Source organism: Lolium rigidum, chromosome 3, assembly GCF_022539505.1.
Source record: "Lolium rigidum isolate FL_2022 chromosome 3, APGP_CSIRO_Lrig_0.1, whole genome shotgun sequence".
Taxonomy (NCBI): domain Eukaryota; kingdom Viridiplantae; phylum Streptophyta; class Magnoliopsida; order Poales; family Poaceae; genus Lolium; species Lolium rigidum.
Window position 1 is genome coordinate 292,803,793 of NC_061510.1, and position 20,831 is coordinate 292,824,623.

General features: G+C 45.7%; 1 protein-coding gene across 1 annotated transcript in view; it reads right to left on the bottom strand.

Annotated features, from left to right (window-relative positions):
* Positions 1 to 237: 237 nt before the first annotated feature.
* The window catches only part of LOC124696679 (MEIOTIC F-BOX protein MOF-like), a 24,686-nt gene continuing 4,092 nt past the window's right edge, over positions 238 to 20,831 (bottom strand). The window contains exons 4-6 of the mRNA XM_047229369.1: positions 1,279 to 2,218; positions 717 to 878; positions 238 to 622 (exon numbers count right to left, since the gene is read on the bottom strand). Coding sequence (XP_047085325.1) covers positions 422 to 622; positions 717 to 878; positions 1,279 to 2,218 — 1,303 coding nt within the window. The 3' untranslated portion in view covers positions 238 to 421. The remainder of the gene's footprint in view (positions 623 to 716; positions 879 to 1,278; positions 2,219 to 20,831) is intronic.

Below are 20,831 nucleotides of genomic sequence, written 5' to 3' on the forward strand. Positions count from 1 at the left end.
TGTTTGTATGAAATTAACATCATTAGAAAGTATTTTTCAATACGAATCCAACGATACTAATTACATATAATATAACCAAGATTTTGTTGCTCAATTTTTATGGTCAAAGTTCGCCTTGGAATACGCGTGCGCCTTATTCCTTGGGACGGAGGTAGTAGCACCAATGGTGCTTAAGCCTAAATGATGCTCGAGCTTAGCTTAAGATATTTATCCAAATATGTTAGGTGGATGTGACTTAACAGTCCAATAGAAAACTTCATTTGTAGCTTCAGCAAATGATCGATGGTTACTTTTCCAATTTTAAATTAATGCAAATGTTTAAGAGTTAGATTGTCTAAATTAGTGAGGTAATTTTTCCAGTGTTAATCTAAGGACACACATCAGATCACAGAAACATAATAATATTGAAATGTATTATTAGTTACTTACAGTTGAAGCCCCAGAAGCTCTGTTTGATGTTAATTCTCTCATGAGGTACTCCATGGGTACCAAGGATCTTTACAATATGGTGAATTGTGTCATCCTCCTTGCGACAGATGATTTCAACTAGTTTTAGATGCTTCGATACCAAGAATCGTGACCTTGGGTTGTAGCTTTCTTCTTTTTCAATCACATTTTTTTTCTGTAGCAAACAAAATATTTTATTGACATAAATCAACATTACATGGAAGTAACTTCAAAGAAAAATTCTAGTGTAATTCTTAAAAATCATGTACCTCATAACATTCAAGCTGAAGGGTAAGCCTCTCTAGAATTGGCGAGTGTTGGATAAAGTAAATTAGTCCACTGAAGTCTGCAACCACACACCAGTCACTAAGCAACAACGTTTTCAACTGGCTAAACATAACACGCCATTTAAAATCCATCCTGCCAATAAACTGGAGAAAGTGCAGAGGATTAAAGAACTATTCCAGATGTAATTTCAAAAGTGTTAATTTAATATCACCATTTTCTACCCAGAATCCCACAATGTGTTGGGGATTTCAGCACTGGTACGCTCTTAATTTTTTTCTGTGGGTATTAATTTTTCATAGGTGATTAAGTGCTAGCAGACTCAGATGTTCATACACCACAACTATTTTTGCAAGCTTCTGTTTTTGAGGTTTCAAGTAGAGCATACTGCCACTTTTACAATAATAAATAAATTTAAAATAGGACATGTCAGTTTATGCACACTACCGATTTAAGGTGAGGACCGGCAGTAACCATGCAGTGAATTATACAGCAGTTGTAGAAGATGCCAAAGAACAATAGGAGTTGGAAAAAGTGCAGGCCTACCAGATCAGATTGACTTGTCAACTCTAAATTCATAGTGCCCGACAGACCTTTGAGAAGCACACAATCATCCTTGTCATAAAACTTGCTGTAGGAGCAACCATCACATGACTCACTGTCACAGTCCCCAAAGTAATTATCGTTCTCACAATAATCATCACAGTTTTCTTCAAACCTGAGAAATGCCCTTACCAGTGATGGCATAGGCTCAAGCAGAGGAATATGACCCGTCAAGCCATCTAGTTGCAAAGTAATCAGACTTGGGGCAGAAATGCGAGTGCGGCCATTGGAACAAAAATCCGCATCACAGATGATAAGATGAGTTAGTGATTGTGACGAGATCATCTCAGCCTTTATCACACAGTGTTTAAGCTTTAACACCTTCAACGCTGGGCAGCTCGAAAAATCTAGAAAATGTCCCCTGACCTCTATAAAGGAGACCTCCAGCCTCGTTAAGTAGTCGCTGAGAAGAGGCACATCGGATAGACACAAGCGTCTATCTTGTCTGACATCGACACGGAGCACCCGAACTTGGCATGATACAGCATAACGCAGCCAGAGTTCAATGTACCGGAATGCCTCATTGGCGTCATGATACGAATCATGTGAATTGATCTCGCATTCATGCAGAGGCGTTCGGTCGCGAAGGAGAAGCAGGTGATTTACAAACTTGCTCAGCGCGTGCGCGCTCCCATATCTCTCACCAGCAGTATTGATACGAAGGGAGGGCACGGACTTCCAGAGGTTGCGCCAGCGGGTGGCGAGCACGCACGTCCGTACGGCGTCGCGAGAGGGCAGGGACGACAGGATCTGCTGGAGGAGCGCGTCCGGCAGGGCGCCGATGCGGTCGTCGCTGCCAGCCGGAGATGCTTTCTTGATTGCCGGCGCCTTGGGACGTCTCAGCCATTCCGTCGAAGAGGTTGCCCGCGCCGGAGCAGCCAAGCTGCGGGGGCGTTTGGGATGGAATTAGACAGATCAAGCAGGCGGAAAATATGGGCAAGATCCAGTTTCCTACTGCCGGAACTCACCTCTAGTGGACGCCGGCGGCCGCGGTGCGGAAGGCGTGAGTGCTCCCCTCCCCACACCGTGCGCTGCGGCCAGCGCTCGCTTCTCCCAGCATCAAAGAAGCCCTCTTCCTCAGAGAGTCAAACCCCACTCCAGAGCAAGACGAGGAGAAGAAGAGTCTATGGCCCCGACCCCGAGTATCGCACCTCCTGACCGAGCGCAGCGCCGGCCCGCGTCCGCCATTAATAACCCTACTTGGGCAGATGGAAGAAGTTATGATGGACAGAAAAACAAGACGAGCTAAACTGGTGATGCTCTTCAAAACAAATGTTCCTGCAAAACACGATAAATAGCCATCGCGCCAAAGGAAAATAGTGCCATCGCTACAGAAGAATTATGTCTGACTGGTCGAAACGGTTTCTCCCTCCGAGAAAAGGGGATCGCACGAGGCGACCCAGGAGGCAAAAGAGGGCTCCCTTGCGTGCCGTCGGCGGCGCCGCCGGTTCCCTCTCTCTCCGTCAGCCGCCCCGACGGCGGGAGGGAGGGGGAACCTCGGGTCTGTCCGTTTGGTGGGTGCGTGGCAGGGCCAGGGTTGTGGGAGACGCTGCCGAGGCCGTTGCGGTGGCGTCGCGTCCAAATAAATTCCTCCGAGCTCCGTTCACGGTCACGCGAGGCCTCTGCCTTCGTCTAGGAGCCAGCGGGGTGGGGGATCCCCGGATCTCGTCGAGGTCGCGGGCTATGGGGGCTGGAGGTCCATCGGCACCGTCCGGTTGGGTCCTCAGATGGGCGATGGTTGCATGGAGACGAAGACCCTTCTTCCTCCTTGTCGGTATGATTTGTTGTTGCTGTTTTTCTTCTTTCTCTGCGCTGATGCTGGAGGGAGATCCTGGTATGCCCGGGCGGGTGGCCCGGCCGCGGTGCTAGACCGGTCGATTGACTCGAGTTCCCTTCCTTCCGAAAGGGACATTTTTCGCGGTACTCGAAGCCAAATATGGCGACGGCTGCTGCCGGTATGTTGGATTGGTGTCCATGCCTTCTCGGCACTGGTGTCAAGGAAGGAGGAAGCAGCATGATGGCAATTGTACCATGGTCGAAGATGATGACCTGTTTGCGCTTAGTTGCAGTTTTTTCTACCGCAGGGGTCTTCTCTCAAGTTTCTGGGATGATGACACAGGTCTCCGGAGATTCTCATGGGTTATGGTTGTCTTAAGGTGTTTTAGGTGTTCTTGGTTCTTTGTGTTTGTATTTCTCAGTGCTTGTAAGGATCAACAACTTTGTATTTTTTTCGTGATATAAATGCAGACAATTCTCAAAAAAAAAAAATCAGTCAATCCGTGTAGGTACAAGCTGACCTAGCTGCGCTGCTCAGCTCACGCTATTTGCTCTAATCGGCAGCGCGAAAAACCTAATCAGATCCTATCAGCGTACGTGTGGCCGATCGGTCGTCGTATTTTTTTCGATAAAGGATGCTTTATTACTTTTGGGAAAGCAATTACATCTAGCCTCTGCATAACCAGGATGCACACAGCTGTTCAAAGAGTCTGTAACCAAAAATATAAAAATAGGAAAACTAGGCGAAATACATATCGGAACAATGAATCATAAATCGCCTATGGTGTGGGTGGTGCTGCAATCCGTAGACTATGCTGCCACCCATGTAGGGAAAAAGTATCCCTCGCCGTAGCCTCCAACCGTGTACAGACCTCCGTAAATAGGTCTCGGTTCTCCATCCGCTGAAGAGGTAACCACAAACGGAGAATACCTGTACATCTGTATATGACCTGCAACAAAGAACAATTTTTATCGTTAAAAATCTTGTCATTTCTACTTAGCCAGAGTGCCCAGATAACTGCTAGCGCCCCCACCCTAAGAAGCAACTTAAACCTTGAATCGATACCGTGGACCTCGCCGTATGACCGATTGAATCTTTAGAGCATCTTGGGCTCCTCGGGCTGAAATTTGGCGTTAGATCGGATGGATGTAAAGTTTGGTCTGGGGAGACCCATTTTCCCAGCGGCGAGTCCATGATGGATGAAAAATTTGAACAAATATAAACGAATTCAAACATAACCACACGAAATACGTTCAAACATAGGCTAAATTTCTTGTATTGCTTAGCACTTTACTTATGCACTTCACATTGTGATAGCCTGGGTGCTTGAAATTATATATCTTACTATCACATAGTTTTTTGTATTGCTTAGCATAAGTATTTGGTGCACATAGGTGAACCCTAGTCATATAGGTTTTGTGCTTGACAAATTAAACACTAGTTTTATTCCGCATTTGTTAAGCCATATTCGTAAAAGTTTTAAGCCGCCTATTCAACCCCCTCGAGGCGGCTTCCATGTCCTTTCACCCCCACTACTATCTTATCCACCTCACTCCTCCCTCCTCCACAGATTCCTCTCCTTCATCCTCTCCTCCTCTTCTCCTGCATCCTCTGGTCCTCCTCTCCTCAGTCCTCTCCTCCTTCCTCTGTTCCACTCCAGTTGACAAGGTATCGACTTGTCAATGCCTACGGACTGTAGACTAGGGTTTCGTGGAAGTAGAGGGCAAGTAGATTGATACGACGTATCGATAATTTCTTATGTTCCATGCCACATTATTGATGATATCTACATGTTTTATGCACACTTTATGTCATATTCGTGCATTTTCTGGAACTAACCTATTAACAAGATGCCGAAGAGCCAATTGCTGTTTTCTGCTGTTTTTGGTTTCAGAAATCCTAGTAACAAAATATTCTCGGAATTGGACGAAATCAACGCCCAGGGTCCTATTTTGCCACGAAGCTTCCGGAAGACCGAAGAGGAGTCGAAGTGGGGCCACGAGGCGCCGCCACCATAGGGCGGCGCGGCCCAGGCCCTGGCCGCGCCGACCCGTGGCGTGGGGCCCTCGCGTGGCCCCCCACGTTGCCCTTCCGCCTACTTAAAGCCTCCGTCGCGAAAACCCCGGTACCGAGAGCCACGATACGGAAAACCTTCCGGAGACGCCGCCGCCGCCAATCCCATCTCGGGGGATTCGGAGATCTCCTCCGGCACCTCGCCGGAGAGGGGATTCATCTCCCGGAGGACTCTTCACCGCCATGGTCGCCTCCGGAGTGATGAGTGAGTAGTTCACCCCTGGACTATGGGTCCATAGCGATAGTTAGATGGTTGTCTTCTCCTCATTGTGCTTCATTGTTGGATCTTGTGAGCTGCCTAACATGATCAAGATCATCTATCCGTAATGCTATATGTTGTGTTTGTCGGGATCCGATGGATAGAGAATACCATGTTATGTTAATTATCAAGTTATTACCTATGTGTTGTTTATGATCTTGCATGCTCTCCGTTATTAGTAGAGGCTCGGCCAAGTTGATGCTAGTAACTCCAAGAGGGAGTATTTATGCTCGATAGTGGGTTCATGTCTCCGTGAATCCGGGGAGTGACGAGAAAACCCTAAGGTTATGGATGTGCTTGTTGCCACTAGGGATAAAACATTGATGCTATGTCCGAGGATGTAGTTATTGATTACATTACGCGCAATACTTAATGCAATTGTCCGTTGTTAGCAACTTAATACCGGAGGGGGTTCGGATGATAACCTGAAGGTGGACTTTTTAGGCATAGATGCGGTTGGATGGCGGTCTATGTACTTTGTCGTAATGCCCAATTAAATCTCACTATATTTATCATGACATGTATGTGCATTGTTATGCCCTCTCTATTTGTCAATTGCCCGACTGTAATTTGTTCACCCAACATGCTTTTATCTTATGGGAGAGTCTTCCTGGGCATTTCTCGGGCCGGGCCGGGCTTCGGGCTGGCCCGAAAAAAGCCCGACGGGAAATCCTTGGCCCGAGCCCGGCCCGGCCCGACCAACTTTCAGCAAATTTTGGCCCGAGCCCGGCCCGCGGCCCGAAAAGCCCGATTTTTTCCGGGCTGGCCCGACGGCCCGGCCCGATCTAATGGTAATTTCCTTTTTTCTGTGGCCCGAGCCCGGCCCGATATAATTACGGGCTGAAGAATGATGGCCCGAGCCCGGCCCGATAGAGAGAAAAAGCCCGGCCCGGCCCGGGATTTTCGGGCCGGGTCGGGTCGGGCCGTTCGGGCCGGGCTTCCCATGCCCAGGTATATGGGAGAGACACCTCTAGTGAATTGTGGACCCCGGTCCATTCTTTTACACTGAAATACAAATCTGCTGCAATACTTGTTTTACTGTTTTCTTGCAAACAATCATCTTCCACACAATACGGTTAATCCTTTGTTACAGCAAGCCGGTGAGATTGACAACCTCACTGTTTCGTTGGGGCAAAGTACTTTGGTTGTGTTGTGCAGGTTCCACGTTGGCGCCGGAATCTCCGGTGTTGCGCCGCACTACATCCCGCCACCATCAACCTTCAACGTGCTTCTTGACTCCTACTCGGTTCGATTAAACCTTGGTTTCTTACTGAGGGAAACTTGCCGCTGTGCGCATCACACCTTCCTCTTGGGGTTCCCAACGGACGTGTCAATTACACGCATCAAGCAAATTTCTGGCGCCGTTGCCGGGGACCTGAAGAAAAGTTACACCACAAGAGATCTCTAACTCCCACGTCAACTTTGCGCCAGCAGCAAATTTCTGGCGCCGTTGCCGGGGAGATGAAGACACGCTGCAAGGGGAGTCTCCACTTCCCAATCTCTTTACTTTGTTTTTGTCTTGCTTTATTTTATTTACTACTTTGTTTGCTGCATTATATCAAAACACACAAAAATTAGTTGCTAGCTTTACTTTATTTATTGTCTTGCACTCTATATCAAAAACACAAAAAAATTAGTTACTTGCATTTACTTTATCTAGTTTGTTTTATTTACTACTGCTAAAATGTCCACCCCTGAAAATACTAAGTTGTGTGACTTCACAAACACAAATAATAATGATTTCTTATGCACACCTATTGCTCCACCTGCTACTACAGCGGAATTCTTTGAAATTAAACCTGCTTTACTGAATCTTGTCATGCGAGAGCAATTTTCTCGGTGTTAGTTCCGATGATGCTGCTGCCCATCTCAATAATTTTGTTGAATTGTGTGAAATGCAAAAGTATAAAGATGTAGATGGTGATATTATTAAATTGAAATTGTTTCCTTTCTCATTAAGAGGAAGAGCTAAAGATTGGTTGCTATCTCTACCTAAGAATAGTATTGATTCCTGGACTAAATGCAAGGATGCTTTTATTGGTAGATATTATCCCCCTGCTAAAATTATATCTTTGAGGAGTAGCATAATGAATTTTAAACAATTGGATAATGAACATGTTGCTCAAGCTTGGGAAAGAATGAAATATTTGGTTAAAAATTGCCCAACCCATGGATCGACTACTTGGATGATCATCCAAACCTTCTATGCAGGACTAAATTTTTCTTCGCGGAATTTATTGGATTCAGCTGCTGGAGGTACCTTTATGTCCATCACTCTTGGTGAAGCAACAAAGCTCCTTGATAATATGATGGTTAATTACTCCGAATGGCACACGGAAAGAGCTCCACAAGGTAAGAAGGTAAATTCTGTTGAAGAATCCTCTTCCTTGAATGATAAGGTTGATGCTATTATGTCTATGCTTGTGAATGATAGGACTAATGTTGATCCTAATAATGTTCCGTTAGCTTCATTGGTTGCCCAAGAAGAACATGTTGATGTAAACTTCATTAAAAATAATAATTTCAACAACAATGCTTATCGGAACAATTCTAGTAATAACTATAGGCCATATCCTTATAATAATGGTAACGGTTATGCTAATTCTTATGGGAATTCTTACAACAATAATAGGAATACACCCCCTGGACTTGAAGCTATGCTTAAAGAATTTATTAGTACACAAACTGCCTTTAACAAATCTGTTGAGGAAAAGCTCAATAAAATTGATATTCTTGCTTCTAAGGTTGATAGTCTTACCTCTGATGTTGATCTTTTGAAATCGAAAGTTATGCCTAATAGGGATATTGAAAATAAAATTGTTACTACAGCAAATGCCATCCAAGCTAGAATTAATGAGAATATAAGATTAATGGTTGAACTGCGTGCTAGGTGGGATAGAGAAGAAAATGAAAAACTAGCTAAAGAGAAAAATGTAGCTAAAGTTTGGAATATTACCACCACTAGCAATGCTAATGATTCACATGTTGCTGCACCTCCTACTATCAATAATAAAATAATTGGTGTTGGCAATGTTTCTACTCCTAGTGCAAAGCGCGCAAAATTACTCGAAACTCGCTAAAACTGCTGAAACTGCTCGTGATAAAACTGCTGAAATTTTTTCCAACCTTGGGGATGATAATCCCATTGCTTTAGATTGTAATGATTTAAATTTTGATGATTGCCACATCTCTGAAGTTATAAAGTTCTTACAAAAACTTGCTAAAAGTCCCAATGCTAGCGCTGTAAACTTGGCTTTCACAAAACATATTACAAATGCTCTCATAAAAGCTAGAGAAGAGAAACTAAAACTTGAAACTTCTATTCCTAGAAAGCTAGAGGATGGTTGGGAGCCCATCATTAAAATGAGGGTCAAAGATTTTTATTGTAATGCTTTATGTGATCTTGGTGCAAGTATTTCGAGTTATGCCTAAGAAAGTCTATGATATGCTTGACTTGCCACCATTGAAAAACTGTTATCTCGGATGTTAATCTCGCTGATAATGCTAAAAAGAAACCTTTGGGGAGAGTTGATAATGTTCATATTATGGTTAACAATAACCTTGTCCCCGTTGATTTTGTTGTCTTGGATATTGAATGCAATGCATCTTGCCCCATTATATTGGGAAGACCTTTTCTTCGAACCGTTGGTGCTACTATTGATATGAAGGAAGGTAATATTAAATATCAATTTCCTCTCAAGAAAGGTATGGAACACTTCCCTAGAAAGATAATGAAGTTACCTTATGATTCTATTATTAGAACAAATTATGATGTTGATGCTTCATCTCTTGATGTTACTTGATATACACTTTCTGCGCCTAGCTGAAAGGCGTTAAAGAAAAGCGCTTATGGGAGACAACCCATGTTTTTACTACAGTATTTTTGTTTTATATTTGAGTCTTGGAAGTTGTTTACTACTGTAGCAACCTCTCCTTATCTTAGTTTTATGTTTTGTTGTGCCAAGTAAAGTCTTTGACAGTAAAGTAAATACTAGATTTGGATTACTGCGCAGTAAACAGATTTCTTTGCTGTCACGAATCTGGGTCTAATTCTCTGTAGGTAACTCAGAAAATTAAGCCAATTTACGTGAGTGGTCCTCAGATATGTACGCAACTTTCATTCAATTTGGGTATTTTCATTTGAGCAAGTCTGGTGCCTCAATTAAATCCATCTTTACGGACTGTTCTGTTTTGACAGATTCTGCTTTTTATTTCGCATTGCCTCTTTTGCTATGTTGGATGAATTTCTTTGATCCATTAATGTCTAGTAGCTTTATGCAATGTCCAGAAGTGTTAAGAATGATTGTGTCACCTCTGAACATGTTAATTTTTATTGTGCACTAACCCTCTAATGAGTTGTTTCGAGTTTGGTGTGGAGGAAGTTTTCAAGGATCAAGAGAGGAGTATGATACAATATGATCAAGGAGAGTGAAAGCTCTAAGCTTGGGGATGCCCCGGTGGTTCACCCCTGCATATTCTAAGAAGACTCAAGCGTCTAAGCTTGGGGATGCCCAAGGCATCCCCTTCTTCATCGACAACATTATCAGGTTCCTCCCCTGAAACTATATTTTTATTCGGCCACATCTTATGTGCTTTGCTTGGAGCGTCAGTTTGTTTTTGTTTTTGTTTTGTTTGAATAAAATGGATCCTAGCATTCACTTTGTGGGAGAGAGACACGCTCCGCTGTAGCATATGGACAAGTATGTCCTTAGGCTCTACTCATAGTATTCATGGCGAAGTTTCTTCTTCGTTAAATTGTTATATGGTTGGAATTGGAAAATGCTACATGTAGTAATTCTAAAATGTCTTGGATAATTTGATACTTGGCAATTGTTGTGCTCATGTTTAAGCTCTTGCATCATATACTTTGCACCCATTAATGAAGAAACACTTAGAGCTTGCTAATTTGGTTTGCATATTTGGTTTCTCTAGAGTCTAGATAACATCTAGTATTGAGTTTTGAACAACAAGGAAGATGGTGTAGAGTCTTATAATGTTTTCAATATGTCTTTTATGTGAGTTTTGCTGCACCGTTCATCCTTGTGTTTGTTTCAAATAAACCTTGCTAGCCTAAACCTTGTATCGAGAGGGAATACTTCTCATGCATCCAAAATCCTTGAGCCAACCACTATGCCATTTGTGTCCACCATACCTATCTACTACATGGTATTTATCCGCCATTCCAAAGTAAATTGCTTGAGTGCTACCTTTAAAATTCCATCATTCACCTTTGCAATATATAGCTCATGGGACAAATAGCTTAAAAACTATTGTGGTATTGAATATGTACTTATGCACTTTATCTCTTATTAAGTTGCTTGTTGTGCGATAACCATGCTTCTGGGGACGCCATCAACTACTCTTTGTTGAATATCATGTGAGTTGCTATGCATGTCCGTCTTGTCTGAAGTAAGAGAGATCTACCACCTTAATGGTTGGAGCATACATATTGTTAGAGAAGAACATTGGGTAGTCGCCACTGTAGTAGTCGCCACTGTAGTCGTCGTAGTCGCCGTCATCATCGTCGCTGGCATCGGGGTCGCGGTAGTCGAACCTCGGCGGGTGAGCACGCGTGGGCTGGGACTGAGGGTAGCGCAGGCGCGGGCCACGGTAGGCCATGACGCCCTGGAGAGTCCGGTCGCGCCACCACAGCCGACGCCCGGCCTCGTTGAAGTTCGAAGGAGGCGGGCCGCCCTCCTCGTGCTCGGCAAGCGCCCTCTCACGCCGATTGATGAAGAAGCTTTCACAAGTCGGGCTGTAGTCGGGATGCCACCGGGGATTCCTCCGCCGTGCTCGGCGTGAGCTCGAAGTAGTAGTGGTTCGTGATGGCCATCTCGCGCGCCACACCTAGAGGGACCGGAGGGACCGGTACGCCTCCGACGCTTAGCAACCAGCCGGTCGGGACGCGGTAGCCCGGCGGGCAGGGGTAGTTCGAGGCGCAAAGCGCCTCCGCCTCCCGGGGGTTAGAGATACGATGGAAGCCATGGGAGAGAATGATGAGGTTTGCGGATATGAGTCTAGATGTGATATGTAAATGGAGGCCAAGCCTACATATATATAGTGAAAAAATGGCGGGAAGACAGAGGCGGGAACCGGTGGAAAGCGCGGGAAGAAAATAGGCGGGAAACCTTTAGTACCGGCTGGTGGGTGCAACCGGTACTAAAGGTGGTTTTTCTATCATGTAACAAAACTGTCGGTGGGATAAGGACGCGTGGGTAACATTTAGTACCGGCTGGTGGGTGCAACCGGTACTAAAGGTGGTTTTTCTGTCATGTAACAAAACTGTCGGTGGGATAAGGACGCGTGGGTAACATTTAGTACCGGCTGGTGGGTGCAACCGGTACTAAAGGTGGTTTTTCTGTCATGTAACAAAACTGTCGGTGGGATAAGGACGCGTGGGTAACATTTAGTACCGGCTGGTGGGTGCAACCGGTACTAAAGCTGTCGGCAGGATAAGGACGCCCTGCTCGATGAGATAAAGCATGTAGCGCACGACGCCCTGTCGGAGGAAGAAGACAATGTAGAAGCGGCGCCGTGCCTATAGAAGGAGCATCGATACGCCATGGCAAGCAGCTCAACAAGCCAGCATGGATGGAGAGTTTCATCACCATGGATGGACGAAAGGGTTGGGAAATCTCCCGTGGCGGAACTTGTCGAAGATGCCCTTGGTGCACACGCCCTATGGCATCTTCGGAAGTTCCGCCTCGGAAAAATTTCCCTGCAAGCCCGTGAAAGACTCCATCTCCTCTAACAATGTTGGGGAAAGGGTTGGGAAATCTCCCGTGGCGGAACTTCTCGAAGATGCCCTTGGTGCACACGCCCTATGGCATCTTCGGAAGTTCCGCCTCGGAAAAATTTCCCTGCAAGCCCGTGAAAGACTCCATCTCCTATAACAATGTTGGGGAAAGGGTTGGGAAATCTCCCGTGGCGGAACTTCTCGAATATGCCCTTGGTGCACATGCCCTATATATGACATATTCGGAAATTCCGCCTCGGAAAAATTTCCCTGCAAGCCCGTGAAAGCTACTTAACTAGTAAAACAAGCCAACCATCTCCATTGTTAATATCTTACATATAGTAACATCATTACACAAAACTGATTTCCATATTGAGATACACAAGTTATGATCCCTATATGTAGCTAGCTAGTCTTCTGAGTTTTCTTCGTCTCGTTTCCCTTTCTTCTTATCGCGACGCAACCATGGACAATCTTCATTGTTTAAGATGATGCTTGGGTCAATTTTTACCTTGAAGGGTGGAATATCGTCAAACTTATTATAATCTTCTCGACATGTCCGTCTTGTCCTCTACTCCCACGATGTTTATTTTTCCCGAAAGAACTATGTGCCGCTTTGGCTCATCGTATGATGTGTCCTCTTGCCTTTCTTTTCTTTTTTTCGGTTTGCTAGACATATCCTTCACATAAAAAACCTGAGCCACTTCATCGGCTAGGACGAATGGTTCGGTGTCGTACCCTAGATTCTTGAAATCCACTCGTAGTCATTCCGCATCGCGGGTCTACCTGTACCCCGTCTTTCAGAGTTGAACCATTTGCACCGGAACAAAGGGACCTTGAAATTAGGTCCATAGTCAAGTTCCCATATATCCTCTATGTACCCATAATATGTGACCTTGTTCCCATTGCCATCTTCTGCATCAAAGCGGACACCACCGTTTTGGTTGGTGCTCTTTTTGTCTTGGGCGAAAGTGTAAAATGTGTTCCCATTAATCTCGTACCCTTGAAAAGTCGATATAGTAGAAGATGGTTGCTTGGCCAACAAGTACAGCTGCTCGTCATCGGTGACATTCATGAGACGTGTTTGCAACCAACCGCCGAAAGTCTTCATGTGTTCTCCATCAATCCAATCTTCACGTTGCTCCGGGTATTTAGAGCGTAAGATATCCTTGTGTTCCTCTTTGTACGGAGCCACCAAGATGGAATTATGTAGAACCGTGTAGTGTGCTTGAGTGAAAGAATGTCCGTCCATACACGTTGCTGATTTCTTTCCTAGCGTGCCTTTTCCATGCAGTCTCCCCTCATAGCGCGATTCAGGAACACCGATCGGCTTAAGGTCAAGAATAAAGTCAACACAAAACTCAATGACCTCCTCTCGTTCCATAGCCCTTGGAGATGCTTCCTTCGGCCTAGCACGGTTACGAACGTACTTCTTTAAGACTCCCATGAATCTCTCAAAGGGGAACATGTTGTGTAGAAATACAGGACCGAGAACGCCAATCTCTTCGACCAGGTGAACTAGGAGATGTGTCATAATATTGAAGAAGGATGGTGGGAACACCAACTCGAAGCTGACTATACATTGGACCACATTCTTCTGTAAATTTTGTAGAGTAAGTGGATTGATCACCTTCTGAGAAATTGCATTGAGGAACGCACATAGCTTCACAATGGGTACTCGAACATTTTCCGGCAGAAGCCCCCTCAATGCAACCGGAAGTAATTGTGTCATAATCACGTGGCGGTCATGAGACTTTAGGTTTTGAAACTTTTTCTCCGACATGTTTATTATTCCCTTTATATTCGACGAGAAGCCGGACGGGACCTTGATGCTACTCAGGACTTCAAAAAAGATCTCCTTCTCCTCTTTGGTAAGAGCGTAGGCTGGCAGGACCTTGATACTTCTCTCGGATTCAGAGTTGTTTCCTTCGTGGATACTTTGCTGGTCCTGCCGTGCATCCGGTGTATCTTTTGTCTTCCCATACACGCCCAAGAAGTTTAGCAGGTTCACGCAAAGATTTTTCGTCACGTGCATCACGTCGATTGCGGAGTGAACCTCTAAGAATTTCCGATAGGGTAGCTCCCAAAATATCGACTTCTTCTTCCACATGGGTACGTGTCCGTCAACATCATGCGGAACAGATTGTCCGCCGGGACCTTTCCAAAGATCACTTTTAAATCCTTGACCATATCATATATAACTTCCCCGATAGGGGCGGGTAGGCTTCGTTCGGTTATCCGCCTCACCTCCGAAATGCTTTCCTCTCTTTCTTACGTGATGTTGTTTTGGAAGAAATTGACGATGCCCCGTGTACACATTCTTGTTTCCCAAATAATTACTCGTCGGTCTCACCTAAACAAGTGTGTGCATGCATTGTATCCCTTGTTTGACTGCCCTGAAATGTTACCAAGAGCAGGCCAATCATTGATGGTTACAAATAACAACGCTCGTAGGTTAAATTCCTTTTGTTCGTGCTCATCCCACACGGTACACCTTCGTCACGCCACAACTCTAAAAGTTCTTCAACCAATGGCCTCGGTACACATCAATGTCGTTGCCGGGTTGCTTCGGGCCCCGGATGAGCACCGGCATCATAATGAACTTCCGCTTCATGCACAACCAAGGAGGAAGGTTATAGATACATAGAGTCACCGGCCGAGTGCTATGACTGGAGCTCGCTCCCGAAAGGATTAAAGCCATCCGTACTTAGACCAAATCTTAAGTTCCTTGCGTCATCTGAAAATGACTTGAACTCTCTGTCGATTTTTCTCCACCGCGACCCGTCGCCGGGGTGTCTCAAGCATCACATCTTTCTTACGGTCCTCTTTGTGCCATCGCAACAACTTGGCATGTTCTTTGTTCCGGAACAAACGTTTCAACCGTGGTATTATAGGAGCATACCACATCACCTTCGCAGGAACCCTCTTCCCGGGGGTGGACTCGCCCTCAACATCGCCAGGGTCATCTCGCCCGATCTTATACCTCAATGCACTACATACCGGGCATGCATTCAAATTCTCGTACTCCCCGCGGTAGAGGATGCGGTCATTGATGCATGCATGTATCTTCCGCACCTCTAATCCTAGAGGGCAGACAACCTTCTTTGCTTCGTACGTTCTAGAGGGCAACACGTTCTCCCCCGGAAGCATCTTCTTTATTATTTTCAGCAACTTTTCAAATCCCTTTGTCGAAGTACCATTCTCTCGCCTTCCATCGCAGCAATTCCAGCGTGGTACCCAGACTTTTTCCGACCATTTTCGCAATTTGGGTACAACAGTTTGTTGTGATCCTCTAACATTTTCTCCAACTTCAACCTCTCCTTTTCATTTCCGCAGTTCATCTTCGCATCAAGAATGGCCCGACCCAAATCGTCATCCGGGTCATCAAAAATTGGCTCATCGAAAATGTGCTCTTCTTCAGCTTCGTCTTCCCCCATTCTACTACCACCGTCTTCAGTGAATAAGGGATAGTTGTCACTATCCTCTTCTTCTTCGTTGTCTTCCAATATAACCCTTTTTTCTCCGTGCTTGGTCCAACAATTATAGCTGGGCATGAAACCGTTCTCCAGCAGGTGGACGTGAAGGGTCTTCGAGGTAGAGTAATCCTTCATATTCTTACAGGAACTACATGGACAATACATGAAACCATTCGACCGCCTCGTTTGCCTCAGCCACGTTGAGAAAATAATGCATGCCATTAATGAACTCGGGATGGCACCGGTCACCGTACATCCATTGTCGACTCATCTGCATTTTATATGTATATCAAAAATCATTAAATACACAACATCATGGATATATGAGTGACCAACTTAATTAATATTCAAGTTCATCACATAAAAATAATTGTTTTTTATAAAAAAGAAGAGGGGCTCACCGAGGTGGTACCGTGCCGGCTAGGGGACGAAGCTGGCGATCGACAGCGGTAAGGACGGGGATGATACTAATTAAAACCTACAAAACATACCATAATTTCAGCTCAAATTGCATATAAAAAAATAAAATCACTAACTTAGGCATTTCATCGAACACCTTGCTTGCACTACAAAAATAGTACGAGTTAAAACTACCAAAGAACTGAGCTAAATTAGAAACGCCGGAAGGAAGGATGATATTGCTAACCCTGGATAGATGTATGCCGTTAATCTTGTTAAAATGGTGGAGAAAAATGAAAATTATTGGAGCGTGAGAGGTGCAAAAATTTTGGAAATGTGAGAGATGAGAAGGAAATGAGATATGCAGGGAGCTCGGCGCTGCCGCGCGCTGATATAGGGCATGGACCCTTTAGTACCGGTTCCTTACACGAACCGGTACTAAAGGTGCAGCCTTGGCCCCACCACCGCCTGGAAACTGGGCAGAAACCCTTTAATACCGGTTCGTGTACGAACCGGTATTAAAGGTCCATAACGAACCGGTATAAATATCTCATCCCTGGAACCAGTATTAATAACGCATTTCGTACCGGTTCGTAAGGGAACCGGTACTAAAGGCTTAGATGGATGAGAGGTTTTCTACTAGTGCATGGCGCACCTATAGACATGCATGCATGCATTGCTTCCTTGAGACCCGGACGAGGCTTGCCTGGGCTGCGCTCGTGTGCCCACCCGTGCGCTCGGGTGCGTGGCGTGCAAGTGGATCCGCGACGATTCCACAATTTTCGTTGGCGTTCGTAACTTTTAGTTAGAAATGAAATGCCGAATACACATAATTAATCTCAACCCGGTATACTGGAAGCCAACTGGATACGAACGTCCCAGGCTCATAGTAATTCCCCGGCCTACTCCGGCGACGCCACCACGTCATCCGCCACCGGGCTCTCCGGCTTGGAGCTGAGGGGCCGTCACCACCACGTACGGGAAAAATAGAACGCCGTCTATGTGAGCAGCGTCGCTGCGCCACCGCGCGCGACCTCCTATCATCTCGTCGCTTCACCGAGGCATCGCGACGCTTCCAAGAACAACGAAGTGGAAGAAGATTGCCGCGGGGATGACAAGCTCGAGGGCGATGAGCAGGCAGATTCCCGAACACGCGAGGAGAGCACAACGCCGAAGAGGAGAGTACGTCGCTTTCTTTCACGGCAGAGTTGTACATGCGGAGGAGCTTCGCCGAGGCCGAAGCGGAGTATGCATGTATCACTGGTGTATTTAAACGCACAAGCTTCAAAGTATAATCTGACCAGTAATATCTACTGTATAATACATTTAAAATCCCACAAATGAAATTATACCTTATAATGGTGCCTTCTGATGATATTGTTGTTGCACATGTGTTACATAGGTACCTGATCAAAGTCTTTTACAGAATTTGACAATCAATGTCTTAAAACTGTGACTTTCTTATATGATAACAACATTTAGGGAACCTTAAAGGAGTGAGAGAAAAAATGTGTGAGCCTAGAGTTCTACAGCATTTGGGGTTGCAATCCGATCAGTACTAATTCACGCTGGATATTTGAATTAACCACTATATATAGACCTGGTTCACTTAATTTAGAATCTTCTCAACTCCACTCTTTGAATCAACTATGTCATATCCCCCTTCGTGCACTAAGTTGTTCTATTTTACATATGTCAAGAGTTGAGAATAAACCAACTTTCAGCATTTCAGTGTGAAACAACATCTGTTACTACCCTGAGTTGCAGCATATATCAGTACATCAGGCATTCCTGCAGCCAACAAAACCTGACTCTCGGAGCAAATCAAACACAACATGAAGGAAGCAACGTTAAAAACCAATCCAAGCAACTCCAATCTGTTTGCCTCTTCTCAGCATAGCACACTGTCTTTCAGGCAAAAACAACAGTCCACGAGGCCTCTTTAAGCATAATCGAAGTTTACTTGATAGAACGTACATACCATATTACATGAGTTACAGTACTAGATAAGTTCCTCAAACATCTAAATAAAACACAGAATTCCAACAGGGAAATCAGTTCAGAACTGATATTGAGTTCAGCAAATAAGCAACCCACTTAGATGTACAGCAAGTGCATCCAAGCAAGTCACATAAGAAATTATGTTCTCAGTTCTTCAGAATGGGACAGAGAGATCCAACCCCGGTAGACAGAACGCAGCAACGTCAAGGTACCAAGTTCAGTGGCATAGAGTGCGAATGAGCAAGGAAATAATTGACTAGGGGAACTAATTGTTTTGCTCGAAACTGAAACCTGTATAAAGAATAAAATATGCAAGTTATGAAAGGCCACACTAGGAAAAGTACAATTAAAGAGAAGAGGGGAGCTGAAACGCAGAAAATATTTTATACAAAATCCAATTGGATGATTGGCCCACATAGAAGTTTGTCCTAGTTATGTGAAAGCTGGAATGGTACGTTAGGGCATCTCCAACGCTGCGACTTAAACGGACGCGTTGAGTGTCCGCGTGTCCGCTTTGGGCCGCGCGCTGCGCCCAACGCGGCCAGATTTGGGTCGCGGTCATAGAAGTTGGTATTTACCCTTAAATTCACTATAAAAGCACAAAAATCATAAAAGATATATAAATAAGTTTAAATGCTCAAGATTTATTACATAAGATTATTGTCCACCTATTAAATGACAAAGTATTATTCAAATAAAAATGTAAAATGATACAAATGGCCTAGGCATTGTATTCTTCTGGAATTTCTTCATTGTTGTTGTTTGCAACATTGTTGCCAACATGCACCCACATGTGCTCAACCAAATCAGCCTGGAGCTGGTTGTGTACAGCTTGATCCCGAATTTCATGGTGCACATGGAGGATATCTTGGAATGATGCCAGACCACTTTGAGGAGTAACCAACTCTCCCTGGCCTTCCCACTCATTATCAAAGTGAATCATCCCGCTCTACCTTAACAATCATGTTATGCATGATTACATAAGCGGTCATCACCTCCCACAGAGTTTGCACACTCCAGGCTCTAGCAGGTGTCTGACAATAGCCCAACGAGCTTGGAGGATGCCAAACGCCCGCTCGACATCTTTCCGTGCTGCCTCTTGCTCTTTGGCAAACCTTGCCTCCTGCTCTGAGTTGGGACGCCGGATTGTCTTCACGAGTGTAGCCCAAGATGGATAGATACCATTAGCAAGGTAATAGCCCTTGTTGTAGTGGTGGCCATTGATCTCCGAACACACCGATCACTGCTCAACGCTTCCAAGCAGCTCGACTCGCTCATGCGCATGTACTCATCTACCGAAATCACCGGCAACACCATATGCGAGCATCCTAATTGCTACCGTGCATTTCTGATACGAAGAGAGGCCTACCTTGCCAGTTGCATCCACTTTGGCGCAGAAATAGTTATCGTAGACCTTGACGCCACCATTATCCGGGTGAACAACGGTCTGGACATCCAAAAACGACGGCGAAACATGACCAGCGTGAACAATGCCTTGCGGTAGAAGTAGTCGTTGAAAAGCATGGCATGGCCGCGTTCTCTTTTGCGGTCCAAGGCGGTCGCGCGCCCCGGCAAGGACCCCCGGTACACGGGGATCTGCGAGACATTGTGCTCGTGGATGATCAACGCAGCCTCGGTGAGAAAGTCGTCGTCGGACTCCTCGTCTGACGACGTGTCGATGAAGTTCTTGAAGAACTCGTCGTCGCTGTCCATGATCTATAGATGAAATCGGACAAATTTTAGATCGCCCATTTCATCGAACATCTCGTAGGCGGAGGCAATCCAATACGTCCATAGGGACCTGCAGGCAATGGCCGTCCCGGCCGACTTGCGGCCTGGAAACACGGTGCACGAGAGCTCACCTCTGGCGGCAACAGCGAAGCTGCTGACGGCGGGAGGTCTCGCGACGGCGAGAGGACAACAGCGTCAGCGACGGCGTCCTCGACTCTGCCACGAGGCCACGAAAGCATAGCACCAAAGCGCGGGGCCGCGTCCTATGCTTCCGCATCGCTTGTCGGCGTCTCGACGACGGTGGCCGGCGTCGACAGCGCTCCCAAATCGCCGGTCATGGGGTGGCGGCGGAGCAGTGGGAGATGTGTGCGAGGGGGATGTGTTTTGGGAGGCAGACAGGCGGGCCACGGGAGGACAAGGGGAGGACGCGAGCGGGCAGCTCCTGGCATCCGCGGCCACGCAAACGCGACTCAGATTTGGGCCGGCTTTGGGTCGTCCCGGACGCCGCGGCCATCCGTTTTAGGGATGGGTCCGCGCGCTGGGCTGGGTTTTTGTCCGGTTTGACCCATCCGGATGCGCGGGCGCGGGATGGGTCGCCGCGTTGGAGATGCCCTTATTAATTGACAACCGCCCTTGTCCTCAAAGTAACCGAAGAGCATCTCAGAGTAAGTACAATAAGGTCTAGTCAGCAGGCTATAAGGATTTAAATATAATGTTTGTGCTTAGTAGGAGGGGAGAGAAGATGAGAGAGAGAAAACAAGTGGGCTCTTATGCAAGAGCTAGCTCTAGAACATGCTCTAGGCACTTTGTGAGAGTAAAATATGGGCCAAGTATTGACAAAGTAGTACATTTATATAGCCAACTATTGTACATGTTAGCTATATGTTGACTATAGATGACGTGGCATGTTGCTTATAGCCAGCTGCTGGCTATACTATTGAACTTGCTCTCAAGGCAAAACCATCTCATTGTGAGAATAGAATATGGACTCTTAATGAAGTGTTCCCGCATTTATTGCATAGCTGTGATTGCTATGCTAATAAA